This window comes from Rhipicephalus sanguineus, chromosome 3 (assembly GCF_013339695.2).
Source record: "Rhipicephalus sanguineus isolate Rsan-2018 chromosome 3, BIME_Rsan_1.4, whole genome shotgun sequence".
In the NCBI taxonomy this organism is placed as follows: Eukaryota; Metazoa; Arthropoda; class Arachnida; order Ixodida; family Ixodidae; genus Rhipicephalus; species Rhipicephalus sanguineus.
Window position 1 is genome coordinate 181,172,461 of NC_051178.1, and position 16,191 is coordinate 181,188,651.

Sequence of the window (16,191 nt, forward strand, 5' to 3'; positions counted from 1 at the left end):
ACATCTGAAATTTGGATGCTAAAAAGCTTCGGCGTCCGATTTTTCGGGCTTCCTGCCCAAATTTCAGGCCCAAAGTAGCATTAATTAAGCCCCCAACTCTGCCACATCTTTCATCTCCATGTTGGAACCAGCGTTTTCTTGAGTTGATACATTTGCGACCGTAGCAGAGCTTGAAAGGCAGCTTTGCCGAAATACGTGGGTGTGATGAGGTGAAGCATATTGAAAATCTAGGCACCACTTCCAATCAGACGTTGACTGTGCCTTGATAAAGTTCGACAGTAACGGAGCTAGAAAAGCAGCTTTGCCGCAATACGAGGGTGTGATGAGGTGAAGCATATTGAAAATCTAGGGACCACTTTCAATCGGACGTTGTGTCTTGGCAAAGTTCGACCGTAACGGAGCTTGAAAGGCAGCTTTGCCGCAATACGAAAATGTAATGAGGTGAAGCATATTAAAAATCTGAAGGGGTCACATTCAATCGGACGTTGACTGTGTTTGTTTTTGGGAAGTTCGAATAGTTTGAATAGTAAAATTCCAGTGCAAATTGAATCGGATAGCAAACACTATTCGAAAAATATTCGAAATTTCGAATATTCGCACACCCCTACTTTCAACCCTAACCACATGTCAACACAGTTTTACACTTGGATGCGATCATAGTCCACCTAAGATCACGCATTTCGATAGGTACAGAAAAACCTTGTTGGTATGTTCCTGTTTATTACGTTTTCATGGCCTTTATTCTCTGAAATGCCACTGCCATTTAATTCCCAAAGGGCCATGCGAATAAGCTCTCCATTAGTTCTTTAAATTGCCTTTTTTGGCTGTTACATGCAAAAACAGTGGTGGTGCATTTTTGCCATGTTGGAGAATGCAAACAAAGTTCGCTGTTAACGAAACTGTATTTGTCTCTGCTAAGATGAATGAACTTATCAAGTGGCATTTGTTGTGGGGATGCGTGTGCATCCTAGTATCCCCAGAGCGGCCGTGCCTTAGTTTACATGATGATTATGCACGTGGTGGCAGGAAAATAATGAGAAGAGGGCACATAAGCAGCTCCTGCCTCCTTTCGCGCCTTGCTGTGATGCTGCAGCCAAGACGTGCCGTTCCCTCCCTTTCTTTTTTGTGGAACTGGGCAGGGCTCTTCCCACACCCAAAGAAGGGATTGGTTACTTCCCCTAGCTTGCTCGGTTTTTTGCTCAAGAACGCCCAACTGATTGTATCTCAACTCAGTTGCGACAAGCCCTCCAGTGCCCTGCCAGCCTTTGAGAGCAAACCTAATGTCCCAGAGCCAAAGGAACGGAACTGCACATGGTGAGTTGAACACCTATGAGTCTATTGTCATGTGCGTTTCCACTGCGGTTTTATCCTCAGCTGTGCAAAATGTTCCGCTGCTGTGGCTTCTGCATATTTGTTGGTGTTAACCTTGTACAACTAAGGTGAATAAATTATCTTCAGTTAAGATTCACCTCTGTCTCCCCTGTCCTGAAGCCACCATGGTCATGACCCAATGTGAACTGTGCATTAGACGTTGCAGCTCTGATTGCTAGGACTGCTATGAAAGTACTGGTGAGCGACTGATGTCTGCTAGCGTAGTGTGATCCAGAAAAATGTCACACCTGCATGCACGAATTTGAACAATACCCCTATAACATTCAATGGTCAATGCGCCAACCAGGTAAAAACACACAAGTGGAGCACATGGTCTGTGGGTTAAAAGAAGCCCTGTCACGTGAACGAAGTGGTCTGACTGAATATGGCCACAGCACCTGCGGTGTGGCCATGGTGTAAGAATACTTAGGTGCTGACACTCGCACTCCCCTTAAGGAGAAGGCGCGGGCAGATTGTGTTCGCAGATGTCCTTAAGCCACGAGGAGTTTTCGCAGCACGAGTACAGATGCGCTGCGGTATGGGGGCTCAGGAGACCGCGCGGCACGCATTCTGATCTTTGCACGCAGTGGCGGACCTTCCTGAAAGTTGTGTGTGAACGCTGTTCTGTGATTTAGAAATGTGTTGTGCTGTGCCCACGAGCCCTGTGAGTGCATTTGTTTTTCTGATTCGTATTCTGGCATCAACTCAAAGTATACCTCGACGCTGCATGTGATGCCGAGTATCCGTAAGCTGTGTTCCCACTGGCTGCACCTCGAAATGGGCAAAAAGTGTTTTGTCCCACATTGCAAGTCGGGGTATAGGATTTGTACGGAGAGTGTTGATTTTCACGGCTCCTCATGCACTAGAGCGTTTAGATAAGTGGCGATAGGCGATTCCGAGAGCAGATAGCCTACTGACCATGTGTGCATGAAGCATTTCCCAGAAGAAGCGATCTGTGGAACATACCATACAGAATACAGGGGAAATGTCCTGCTAGACACCCAAAAGAAACCTCTGCTTTCTTCGGATGCTGTACCTAGCATTTTTCGTGGACTGCTCACAATACCTGACCATGCAGCAAAAAACTACAAATCTCTGCTAAAACGACAAACGCTACTTCCGACTTATAGGAAGTGAGGAGGGCGAAAAGCGTCAAATACTTCTGAAGAGCCTCACCTGACCGTTGAAAGCAGGCCAAACTTATTGTGCATAGACACAGAGAGTCCGGGACATAATGATGTTGAATCAACAGGCGCGCTATGTGAGAGACTGTGCTTTGACTACAACAGCGACGGGCCTCGCCCACATGAAGAAAAGCATATGCTTCGTAACATGACACTGACAGTGTGAGTGGCCCATGCACTACCTATGCACTCAGTCATCAAGCCAAAAAGGGAATTTCTTGTTTCATAAGGTGCCATTTTTCCATAAGGTTCCATTTTTCCTCATCTATGCTTACTAGGAGCAAGAAATATTAACTGTCTGGAATCGCCAGTGAACAGAAATACTAATTGTATATACGACTTTTGTGATGTAGCTGTGTTTTTTTTATGCTCGGTAAGTTCATGTGATTATAATTAGTCAGCCAGACTTTATGTCACCAGGCAGGCTTTACCTCTCTTAGCATGCCTCTTGCGTCTCTTCCTCACCATCCAACGACACTTTGCAGCCAGGAAGGCGCACTTCCAACAAAAGACTATTTATTAAAAGGAAAAGGCAAGCTAAGGACACATTGTCCAACAGCAGACGATTCTCAGCTTGCTCGCTCCCCCCACTGATTCACATACACCGTGTTATACACACTCGTTTCTGCTGAAGTCCACACGGCGCAAATTACAATGTAATGGTACAAAGTACAGCCAACATTGCCTGAGGCCGAAATGAAGCCATTTGTGAAACGCTAAGTGTAAGATCGGCAGAGGTCACGTGTCGATTGAAGTTTGTAATTAAGAACGAGTGCAAGCTTCGAAATGCATTGGTTCACGGTGTTTCGATAGTTTTTTTTTGTGCTATGATTTGCTAAGCAACTAAAAAATGCGATCGCTATACCAACCAATGTTCTTTCACTGTCAGAGCATTTTTATAACAAAAACGTTTAAGAACATAAGCTGCATATACATATAAATAATCAGTTTCGTTACTGCAGAACCCCAGTGTATTAATATAATGACATCCGTGTACATATGTATATGGAGCGTGGTAAACGAGCAAGGCTCTGCAGAAATAACCTATGCTGCGCGGATCGGAGCCCTTGCCCTGTGAGCCCCCGGCTGTTAGCGCAACCTGTCACCAGCAAAGGGAAAAAGCCTAGGCAGGGAACAGAATCTGGACGAGGCGCCAGCCGCAGTGTAATCACCTAAAATATTCTTACACCATTGGTGTGGTTCAACCTTTACAAGAAACAGCAACATTGCCTGTGCAGGCAGGGCATAGATATTTTTTAAATTTAAATTTCATTCATTTTTCGCCCAACTCCACTTTAATATCATGTAATGTCTTGCTGGCACTTAGACAGGTTAGACAGGATGTGCAGGTTAGAAAGTTTGTATGCATGTGCATTTAAGCTTCAAGGATCAAGCATTTCCTCATATAATGCATTCTTTTTTCTGTAATCCTTCCCTAAGAAACTTAACAACACAATTCTATAGTAATCTCCTGTGCAAGTCACGGAATTGTCCTAGGCTTGTGCAAAAAGTAGATTTTAGGTTCGAAGTGAATTCGAAGCGAAAAGTGATTTAGTCGAATAATTTCGAAGCGAATTTGAATAATATATATTAGGGGTGTGCGAATAGTGAAATTTCACCTCGAATCGAATAGTGCCGAATAGTGACCAAAAATTTCGAATATCGAATCGAATATTGAACAGTACATTTACACGAAATGTGTACCGCCAGTTACGGCAAGACAAAGGAAAAATCAGGGACGCTACGGCGTGCCGACAGTTTTATTACGCACTTGTTCGAGAGTGGCTTTTGTTTCAGTTTCTATGGTGCGCGCAAGCATGCTGATAGAAGAGCTGCCATTCCAGTCAGCAGCGCCACTCCGAACCTCCTAACGACTTACAGAGGGGAATACGGTGGCTAGTTTTTGTACGTGTGGAAATGACATAATCTCTTTTAAGATCCGCGTGTGCTCGCTTCTGAACCAGGATGTCCGTGAAAGTTTTAACGAAAGGCCTACTGTAACGAGGTTAGCGTTAGTTTTTGCCACCCCACCCTAACCAAGTTGCACCACTGGCCTCTGTCGCGTTTTAGATATTCGTCCTGTCGAATTATTCCAAACTTTGAATACTATCTATTCGTAAGTCGAATCAAATTGTTCGATTAGGTACTATTCGATTTGAATTAGAAACTCGAATATTCGCACAAACCTAGTATATATCACATGCTATAAAGAAAAATGAGCATACTTGTCACGACCCAACTAACCTGCACAATATTTTTTTAAAGGTGAAACAAGGCACGTGCAAATGTCATTCTTTTTGGTTCAAAGGGAAGTGGAAGCAACTTTAAATAGTAGCAGGATTTGACTTTTCGTGGAATGCAAGTGATAACCTGTGAAATATGTTACGTTTTAAAATTTCCTCTACTTAGAGCTTATAAGCCCGCATAACACGTTTTTAAACTTAAAAAGAAAAAAAAAAACAACAATGAATCGATGTGAGGGTAATATGTTCCTTTGACCTTGAAGTGGGGGCTTTGAGATAGTGCGGATTTACCCTGGAAAGGTGTATTCACGGTACAGCATCCCCCTACTGCAGTGAAACCACCTTTACAGGGGGGGTTACATGCGGTTTATAAATGTCTCTTCGTTCAATTCGAATACTGTAATATTCAAATATTCGAAGTGGTCGAATATTCACACAAGCCTAAATTGCCCCATTCCCCTTCTGTGCAGCCACTGTTGCGAGGCAAGCACAGAGTGCATGCCAAAGATGTAGCGTGCCAAAGATGTCAGACTCGACATGACTGTCTTTTGTGCAAGTACAGCACAGGCATCTCGTTTCAGCACAATAAGCAGGCTACGCAATGAGTTAGGGAAGCACATGACGTTTAGGAGAACTGTGATCATTGTCTCAACCGTTTCCCAGTTGCACTAATCAATGAGGAGATGAACAGTTTGCAACGCATGCGAGCTTCATTGTCATCAGCAGTTATGTCGTTACTGATCTGGTTTCCAGCACTTGCGAAACTTGGGTGAGCTATTGCATTCTTTAAACTTTCTTTGAACAGCTTTAAACAATTTAATTCAGTTACTAGGAGTACTGTTTGCTTTCTTCTGTGTTCTTGCATGGCACCCAATGTGCCACGTCGATTCTGTACCGAATAACCCAAGTTTAAGTTCTTCCCTTCCTAGAAGTGTCATGGGCTGTGTGTGAAATGTGAGCAGCCAAACAGTCAAGAGGTGATGACTCACGGGGGGGTGTTCCAAGGCGCGTCTCCTGCACTGGAGGTGGGGGAGGTGGGGGCAGGGAGTGGTTGATGAACGAAAAGGGCTGGCTCTTGACCACCTGTCAGGATGACGTGGTCGCCTGTGTTCTTCAGCGTCGCCACCGCTTCCTCGTGGGTGACGTTTTCCAGGTTGACGTCACCCACCTGTGTCGGTTGCATTGCAAGCAACGAGGAGGAACATGTTGGCAGGCGGAACTCCAAATCTCGCAATAATTTGAAGCACGGCATCAAGTGCAAACAAAAGATGAGCTGCAGAGTTGGAGGTAGAATATGAACCAATGACAGCTCTGCTTAAATTCATTGATATTTTTATTGAGATAAACACGTGTATGCATGCGCCACACACAGAACAACAGTAGAAGGATACACGGAAAAGCCCATATTGGCAACTACCTAATGAGTTGCCGATATGTGAGAAGTTGCCGCCAAAGAAGTTGGAGTCTGTACCAGTTGGAGATTTTCTGTACACCGATTCATTACATGTGTAAATACCAACCAGTCAGACTTTCTATATGGCTAACAATGCTTGTAAAGTATTGATAATGTTGTACATTGTTTAAGAATCTGAACTGACACCCGACTCAAACAGTAAAATCAGCAAACAATTATTGCATAACTAACTTATAGTACATCTCTGAGAAGAGTTATTAGGTGGGCTAGTTGGTGTTCATTCATCTTCAAAGGTGCACTAAGTGAATACAAACACACAGACACAGTACAGAACGAAAAAATACAGGACACAGGACATTGGACGATGCACTCAACGTTGCAATGCTCGACATCGTGTGTGCTGTATTTTTTCGTTCTGTACTGTGTCTGTGTATCTGTGTCCCCTTAGCGAATCTTTGAAGATGAATACACATCTCGCTGAACAGTCAAGTTTATATGACAGAACCCCATGAGCAAGTCCTTGAATGAGTTGTGGAGGTTTGTGTATTTTTCTTCATTCGTTTTAACATGTGCATAAACACACAGGGGCAAGAAAGAAGAATACAGAACAATGTTGTGGTGCACGATCATGTATTTGTGCTTTCGGGCTTGTTCGTCTGCACTGTTTCGATATGCTTCGGAGCAAGTGCTGGGGTTTGTAGAAAGGAAAAAAATAAAAGATGCAACCACGATATTAAAAAAAAGTGAAATGTGAGAAAAGAAAGAACACAGTTTATACTAGTGAGCCAAAGCCGGGATGCCCACTTCCAGCTAATACGTGGGCCAGAGGCGTCAGTTATGGACGAGGCAAGGATGACCTTCTTACCTTCCCTCTCCACATAGTTTAGCAGCCCCTATATGCCAGCTGCATATATTGTAGACAATTCTAGAATGAGCCATTCATAAATACACTTAAAATATTCACGAGAACAATAACAAATTGATTTTCTGTGCTTCTCCTAGTGTACAGTTAGTTCACTTCCACCACCAATTTCATTTTTTTTTTCTTTCCCGCATAACGATTGCACCCGGAACTTGGTACACAACATTCATTACAATTATCAGGTTTGTACGAGCAAAAGCATGGCCTTTGAGATCTGTATTCGCATTTCGAAATGATACCTATAACAAATGTAGTTAGCAAAAGTAAGGTCTTTGAGACCGCTGTCCATTGCCCAGAGCTGTTCCATTGGCATGGCCTCATCACCAGAGGTGCTTCCATGCCATGCTTCACATTGTCTGATCGCGTTGCTTTCGTCTATGTTGTGTTTGCAAATTGTCATTGTAATGCACCATGCCATGAACGAGAGCCAGAAAACTTTGGAGGAATTACATGCGCACTGCATCTTTTTCTGGCGGAAAACCTTGTTGCTGCCATCTTAAATTTTGGTGCCATTCTGGGAAAGCACCCCCTCTACTTTTCTGGTAACTTTGAGCTGTGAAGAGGTAGGGGGTGGAGGGTGTGTATGCTCGAAATTTCACAGTATGCTGCATGGCAGCCATGACTTATTTCTTCCTCTTGCAATTACTTTCTGTTTTTGCAAGTACAAAAGCATGTCCTTAGAGATAAATTTCTCTTGCTCAGGAGAGTCGTTTCTGGGGATCATTGGTTAACTTCGTCACCGTTCATGGTTGCCGCGATGCTGTAAAGTTCAACAGTGACTTTAAAAATTCAAATACAAATTTTTTATTGTAGTGAATGCACTCAAGTATTGTCAGCTCATTGTGGGATGCATACAGGCTAATGTAACGCGTAATTCAATGCTAAAATTTTCATGTCCCGGCCTCATTGAGGAAATCCTGGAACTGGTCAGGAACAGCCAACACCACCAAGAGCATTCCAAACATCCAATGTTAAATCCCACAACCAAATTGCAGAGTCGATTCTTTTGTGCACGATTACATTTCTCTTTCTTACTTTTTGTATATTCAAGTGCAGTAAATGATGACATGCCTAACATGGAGTCAGACAAAGCTGCTTCAAGAATTTGAAGGCAAGATTGTCACACACCTACTTATATTCCTTGCTTTCCAAGCCGTGACATAACAAACTAGTACTCTATATGAATGTGACCTCACCACTAGTTCATAAGTGTCATAATAACCGATCTAGCTCAACTCGATGTCTTATATTGAAGTCTGTTTTAGGTCCGCAACAGTCTACACCTACTTCTGTTAATTAAATAGGTTTGCTTTTTCACTGGCCCACTGAACACAACTGCATAGTGACCCTGGCTTAGTTGTGTCTGGCTATACAGTTGAACCCCTTTATAAGAGACACGTACCAGGGAGCTAATGAGGGGTCTCTTATAAGCAGGGTACCACATGCTCATTTCCTGATCAATCCCACTCTTGATGTAGGCACAGTGGTCTCTCTTATACCCAATTGTCCTATTATATTACTGCCACTTATGAAGGTGTTACAACTGTACTGGAAGAGGCTTAAGAGAGGGCGCAGTGTTGTAATTCTTTATGGCAGTTTCCCTGAAGAGAAGAAGGAAGAACAGAGCTTACAGCAACCAGTTTGTCGCCAACTTCAAGCCGCCGATCAAGGTGTGCGGCACCGCCCTCCATGACCTTGGTGACGTATATGCCATTGTCACCCGGCACGTGCTGGTTGCCGATGCCACCGGCAATGCTGAAGCCCAGGCCCTTGTTGCCCTTGATCAATTCGATCTCGACCACTTGCGGTGGCGTGTGCTGCTGCTGGCTGGCACCCTGGGGTCCCGGATACCGCTGGCGCTTCACCAGCTGCGCAAAGGATGGTCCACGTCAGAAACACAAGACAACAGACGATCAGACAAACTTAGATGCCATCCAGAAGACAGAAGGTTTTGACGGCGTTGGTAGAAAGCGAGAATCAACCGCTGCTGATGCACCCCACCTTTGTAGGTCAATGCAGTTAAAACTTGATCTAACCAAACTCGATTTTACAAATTTCCCTATCTAACTGAAGAAATTTTCATTCCTCAGTAGGTACCCATAGAGCTGACTGTCGTTATCAACTCGAATTAACGAAGCTATCATGGCACTAAAAACACTTTAGTGAAGCTTTCCAGAAATAAATGAGCAAGAAATACAATGATTTCTTCCTAATTTTATACAGATAGGTTTTTCATTGGACGTGCACTGTAATGCTATTGCTTTGGAATGTCCAGCCACCCTAGCTTCCGACATTAGTTTTATATTGCTGAGGCTGCACGCTGCGCCCATGCAAGGAACAACGGACTTAATGCAAATGCTCCCACAGGAACATTGTGGTTGCTTTCTTTATTTTATGGTTTATGTGACAGATCGCACTGATCGTCTCCTTGTAACTTTCTTGCTCTTCCTGCTCGCACAATCACCGCATTCGTTCTCTTCACCTTTGCACTTTGGCAGCTTGTCATATCTTCACGTGACCTTCTACCTTGCCTGTATTGTCCATACATGGGAGGCTCCATGTCCGGGCTGCCCTTGTGGATTTTTGACATGTGCAGGAGTGTGTTAGTGGCAAATAATACACCACAGTAGCTTTTGGGTGTCCCTTTGTGACAATTTCTGATTTTGAAAGACCAAAAAATTCCTGTGATTTTACAAATTCGCCGAATTAATCAAATAATTAAAGCGTGGTCATCACTTCACTGAATCGAGTTTAAACTGTAGTGCCATTTTAGCGACCACCAAAAAATTGTGTGCTCAATGACAAGAAACGGAAAACTGTTACCTTGGCATGTACATATATCTTATCAGTTTTGAACAATGCGGTGCATTTAGGGAATGAAACAATACCGCATTGTTGCAATGATTCTAACAATTCTTATACAAATTCATTGTAATTATCTCGGTTGACGCTTGTGACATGAAATTGTATCTTGTAACAACTCTTTGTGTGGGTGCTTTGGTGCACTAAGATAATAGCAGCCTTCTTTACCTATACAATGATGTATTCAGTCATCATATTTAGCTCTCTCACTAACTAAACATAATTGAAGTGCTTAGAAATAAGCAGGTGCCACTTAATAAGAGCAAGAAGATACTGTTTTGCTGGGTCGCCAATCTGAACATCTTGTAAAATACAGAATTATAACTGCAATAGTACTGCAAGTTTGACTAGAGGCTGATGTTCCAAAATCAGATCTAAACACATTTATGACCCAAACAATTATAAATTTGAATCAATATATTGAAAATTTTTCAGTAAAATAAGGAGTTGCCAGCATGAAAATAGCCCCACATTAACATCTCAAGAGTGCATGCACTTTCTATAATAAATGTTGTGGCTTGATGGAGCACTTCAAAATCCTTGCATAGCTAGGAAAAGCTAAAATCTGTCTGACAGAGCATCATCTTTAACAACAATTCTTCAAAAGGGCTATTATATGCTATTAATAAGTTATCGCTATGATTGGAATTACAGTATACAAGTATACAGCTTGTTACATGACAAATATATCTTATGTACATGTCTAAAAAGAAATCTTTGTTTTCAGCATAATTTCCCCAACTTTCCAGCTCACAACAATTAATGTTAGACAGTTTCAAATGATCAAACCTGTGCTCTATGCAAACCAACACAAAAAATGTTGAACGTATAATTTAAACTGCAAATAATACTGCAAGTACTATTTGTGGTGGTACTTCGATGTTGCAAGAATATGTTCTCACATCTTCTTTCAAAATGTATCCTCATCTAAGGTGGAAAATTTTCTGTTGGTTCTCAGTATGTGCAGTATCTCAGCATAGCACCACAATTAAAGCAACTGTAACAGGTATAAATACTTACCTTAAAAAAGGAATGGAAAATTAATGGAATAGGAAAACTATATTTAAAAACTGTGCACTACAGTAGGCTTAGCAAGATTTATGAACAACATGCAAATGCCATGAACACGGACTACTACTTAAATATTCAAAATTCACGGTTATCAATATTATCCCTGTAGTGTTCTTACAAAATACAAAAGGATCTGGAATTAAAATAGAACCACAAGATAAGCACTCACTGTGCCTTCATATAAGAAAACAACAAAAATTAAATTACATCTGGCTTAAAACTATACGTTACATAGTTCTCATTGGAAGTTATCCAGGACTCACCAAATGAACGGAGTTCCCTGCTCGTTTGAGAGCTTCAACAGCTATGGAATGTGGGACGTCTATGAGGTCAACATCATTGACTCTAAGGATGATGTCGTTGACTCTGCAAAGACGAACAGACATATTTGAAAGTCAGACACAGGCATGCCACAAAATTTCCATCATCATGACAAAAATAGCAATAATAACCAGTGTTCATATCAACCAACCTTATTTTAAAACTTAATTTGCAGCAGCTGTGACACAAGCTCAATAATGGAGAGTCTTTAGCGTGATTAACAATATGTTTGCCATAAGTTGACATGCCAACTAGAGCAAAATTTAATGATAATGGAGGCTGAAGGCTTTAGCCATGCAAGCTTGATACCTGCCTACTAAGGGCAGATACTGAGAATGACAGATCAAAAATATTGTTGCATTAGTCTTTGCCAAAAGCTGCACTGATCAAGCAGAACACTTCTTTTACACAACATCATTTCACCATGAACAACACGAGTACTATACCTACTAAGTGGCCGTACACTTTCTCACAAAAGCTTTTTTTTTTTTCGATGAAGTAAAAAACCTTGTGGCCTGAAGTTGAGTGGTGAACTTTGTAGGTGTCATAGTAAACTGGAAACCATAGTCAAGCCACAAGCTGTATGATCTGGCTGTGAAATATTAAGTGTCCTTATTCCAAAGGCTTTTCTGAGAAGTGAGCATGGGTTGTTCAGCCTCTAAGTGAACTCATGCAAGGCAAATTTGGTCATAACAATAGCTGTGTGCATGTTGAGCTTGAAATTCACAAGAGTTTTCGCTTTCATACTCTGAGCAAGTAGACAATAGATTGAAAATGTTCCAGTGTGCTTGCCAAGGTTTGTTTTTCTCTGTGTGCGCCTGTTAGTTCCTTATGTTAAAGCCCAGCAGTTCAGAGTTACTGCTGAGAACAAGACTGCAAGGTGGACAACTTTGCTGCAACTGGTTGGTGCAACGAGGACAAAAGTGAGGTCATCAGACTGCTATGCGTGCACCATCACTTCAGCTGCTCTTCATTATCCTATTTTGAGATCTTTGGTAGCTGCTACGAGGATAATCCTTTTACTCAGCACAAGCTGCATTCTACAAGTGCCACATCAATACATTGCGCTCGCGTACAGATTGAACACCATCTGACAAGCCCAAGTGCAACACTAAACATCACTAGCACTGCCAGTGCTAGTGATGTGTGTAATCTATGGTACTATACTGCTCTTTGTGTGAATCTATTTATCCTCTGGAGCGTAGTTAAGGAGGCTAAAAACATTACTAGCAGTTTATTCTTTTTTCTGTTTGTGGTGCAAGTTATGTTGGTGTTACATCCAGGCTAATAAAGGATTTCTTTACAAACGTAGAAAGAAACACGCAACAATTTATATTATTGTGCATCGGTTACAAGCACTGCAATGATCCTTATGACATCATCGACACTAGTATCGATTTGACCTAAAGACACTTCAAATTCACAATGAAACTACTAAGTTTAACATAACTCAACATGACATGACACAATAAGCTTTACTTCATGCAACATTAGCAAACTTGATTATAAAGCCGCAGTGTATTGCTCATTTCAACTGTGTGTCTTGTTTTCACTGTGCTCCTTGCACTTAAAACAGCACAGTGTGCACAGCTCAAATCAAGCCAAGTGTTAAATGCAATGCACGTTGTGCATTGAGTTAAACACTTGACCTGATTTGTGATCGTGTGCTGGTCTTCATGAAGAAGAAAAAAAAAGCAGAAGGTGCATTACTGCCACTGTTTTCTTTAGCATGGTGCAAATTGAATAGTAATAAGCATGAACACGCAGACTCACTGTAGCCTTCCGTCAGCTGCAGCAGCACCGCCAGATATGAGCTTGGTTATGTAGATGCTGGGGTCTTCGCCTATGTGAGGGTTATCTGTGCCTCCAGCAATGCTGAAACCCAGGCCAGCTCCACCCTGAATCGATGAGAAAGTGAAATTAGAAGCTTATGTAATCAAGCGGGTGATATTCATGGTGCCTACCTCAGCTTTCAACGTTGCCCACACTAAACATTTGATTCTGACTGCTCACCGACCATGAAGAATATACAAAATATAGCGCATCGCTTTACACTACTATTAGTGACAAGCAGACATGCTGGCTGGGATTCTGATCATTGCCTATGGATGCCTCAACAATGGCTTAGCTTGAGATAATGTAGCTGGACTGTTATGTGTTATCTTTTCCTGAAAGATTGACCTGCTTATAGAAGGAAACAAAAGAAAAAGATAACAGCCGTACTTATTCAGAAAATGCTTCTGAGCTTGCACATTAGAATGTTTCATGTAGCTTGCAGACAGCTAAATTCAACTGAGAACTGTGACATGCCACAGGCTCATGTGATAAGCAAGTGTGCAGATAAGAAGCAAGCTGCACTCAACACATATAGCAGTACCAATAAGCCAACGACTATGTTTACAAGCAGCAAAACGCATCTCCACTCAATATATATAGAGAGAAAATGAGAGGAGACAATTACCCTCACCCTTTCCAGCGTGATTTCTTCAAACTCCCAACCATCCTCCCCATTTGTTTGCTGTAAAACAAGAACATGAAAGCAACAGAAAGGAATATCACATTGCTGTTGTAAAGAATAATTTGCATAGAATATTTTCCCTGGGTTGCAAATACACATTAGATCGCTTAAAATAATTATGAAAGGATGAAGTTACATTAACAAAATCGTAGAGTCCGAAGATTAAGAATAAAGCAGCCTTTGAAAGCTAAATTTACTCACTACAAGGTTTTAATGTAGTGTGCTACCACTAAATTATATGTTTACATTCCAAAGATTCTACTTGGAACAAATGCAGTATTTTTATGTGTGTTTTGCAGAGGGTCTTGTTGAATGTGTATTACTGAAGTGCCATTAATTGGCAAGAAAAAAGTATATCACACAACTTTTGCCAGTTTTCTTAATCTTTATTCCTGAATGCTGCACAGCTTTGCCAGACTTATGTTAATGCAAATATGAAAATGCCTTGCTATGGGCATAGTAACATACATGTTAGATAGAAATCATAAAGGCACAAGCTAAGTATAGAACACTAAACCTTTAGCTTACAAATGACAAGTCCAGGCTATCATCACTTTGATTACGTAGCTGTGACTTTGGCTGCATCTCCAATGAGCGAAGGTAGGCATCCATCATACTGCCCTTGTCAACTGGAAGTCTTGGCTTGCTCTCATGCCGCAGCGCTGCCAGTATTCTTGGCTGCTCAAAGGAGTCAGGCTTTTTTGTCGGCTTGTCGACCTTCTTTTTCCTCATTGAACTCAGCTTGAGACTGAAGCGTCTTTCCTTGTTTCTACTGGGTTCTTCTGACTCTCGCAAAACTTCACTGGCACTAGAAGCTGGATTGTCATCAACCTGCACCTCTTGGCTTTGCTCGGCCGACAGTACGGAAACGCTTATATCTTCATTATTGTGGCCCAAGTTGGTGACTGGTTCGTACCGCTCACAGGCTGCAGCAACTATCTCTCTGCATGAATCTTCAACCTCCAATTTCTTCTTATAATTCAAGCTGAACAACTTCATTTGTGGCATACTCTTGGACTCAGTGCTGGGTTTGTAAAGAAAATACTCTTGCTGATCAGGAGATGAGACATGTCCAACTGGCAGTGGCTTGTCGACAGGCCTCAGAGTAGTTGAGTTACTTGTGAGACCTGGGCTTTGCTCCTGCCTAACGTCCCCTGACACATGAAGATTTCTGGCCTCTGTTACTGCTGGCAATGCATCACTGCTGACTGACACATCAGCCAAGAGACGGAGGTTGTGGCGCCGTCTAGGGGAACTGTCCACAAAGTCCTCACTGCAGCCACGCAGAAAGGTTGAGTAACTCCAAGCGGTAGGCGATGAAGAAAGCGCATCGTTACTTTGTGCTTGCAACACTGTCACTTCGTGTTCTTGGTCAAAAAATGATTTCACAGGCAGCTGCAAGTTCTCATTCATGCTTCCATCACCTGAGCTTTCCTTAGTGAGGGAACTATTTTCAGGAGGAGTGCTTTTGGTGGGAATAGTTGCACTAGATGGAACATCGTTTTCCTCAGAAGGCAAAGGCAATGATCGGGCATGTTCTACATATTCCGTTTCATTGACTGACACACTGTTTTCTTGATACTCCATTGAGAGGTTGAGGTTTGCGGTTGTTTTCCACGATTTGGGAGGTACAGGGGGCGGAACTTTCTTAAGTTGGCCGCGCAGTGGAGACTTGGGCTCGGTGAGTGTTGCAGCATGGTGTATCGCTTGTTGTTTCCTAAGCTCTGCTAATATTTCATCGAAAGATTTTTCAGGCTCTGCTGCCACAGGCTGTGCTGCTACAAGCTCTGTAGTCAGAGGTCCTGCTGCTACGGGCACTGCACTGATAGGTGGTACTGCCTCTTCAATACTGGAGGCCGAGAGCTTCTTCTTCTTTTTAAAGGAAGGAAATTTAAAGAATCCTTTCTTTCTTCCTGGGCTCTTGCTGGGTGACGTAGGATAGTCATAATTTCAGCTTGGGCTTCTGGAGAAAGGGAATGTGTCTTCAGGCCCTGCAAGCCCTCCGCTATGTTCGTGTGTCAACAAGGGAAATTCATTTGCCTGACCAGCATCTATGTGGGCAACACTGTGAACATTTTCAGGGTTGTCCAACTGGAGAGTGGATGAAAAGTTCTTTTCTTCCAGTGAGTCATGTCTGGCGGGTGGAGCTGTAACTGAATGCGAGGAAGTCTCCACGACATCCAAGTTTTCCTCAGTGTTGAACCTGATATTTTATGTCTAATCCTTTGTCGCTCTTCAGGTCCACATTACTTTCCCCTACAGCAGTGCTGTCAAGCACCCCTGTG

At 42.4% G+C, this 16,191-nt stretch overlaps 1 protein-coding gene across 1 annotated transcript in view; it reads right to left on the bottom strand.

Annotated features, from left to right (window-relative positions):
• The window catches only part of LOC119387778 (discs large homolog 1-like protein), a 131,486-nt gene extending 115,825 nt beyond the window's left edge, over positions 1 to 15,661 (bottom strand). The window contains 7 exon segments of the mRNA XM_049413684.1: positions 5,788 to 5,881; positions 5,883 to 5,966; positions 8,766 to 9,002; positions 11,331 to 11,433; positions 13,162 to 13,286; positions 13,856 to 13,906; positions 14,435 to 15,661. Coding sequence (XP_049269641.1) covers positions 5,788 to 5,881; positions 5,883 to 5,966; positions 8,766 to 9,002; positions 11,331 to 11,433; positions 13,162 to 13,286; positions 13,856 to 13,906; positions 14,435 to 15,493 — 1,753 coding nt within the window. The 5' untranslated portion in view covers positions 15,494 to 15,661.
• Between the last annotated feature and the right edge of the window lie 530 nt (positions 15,662 to 16,191).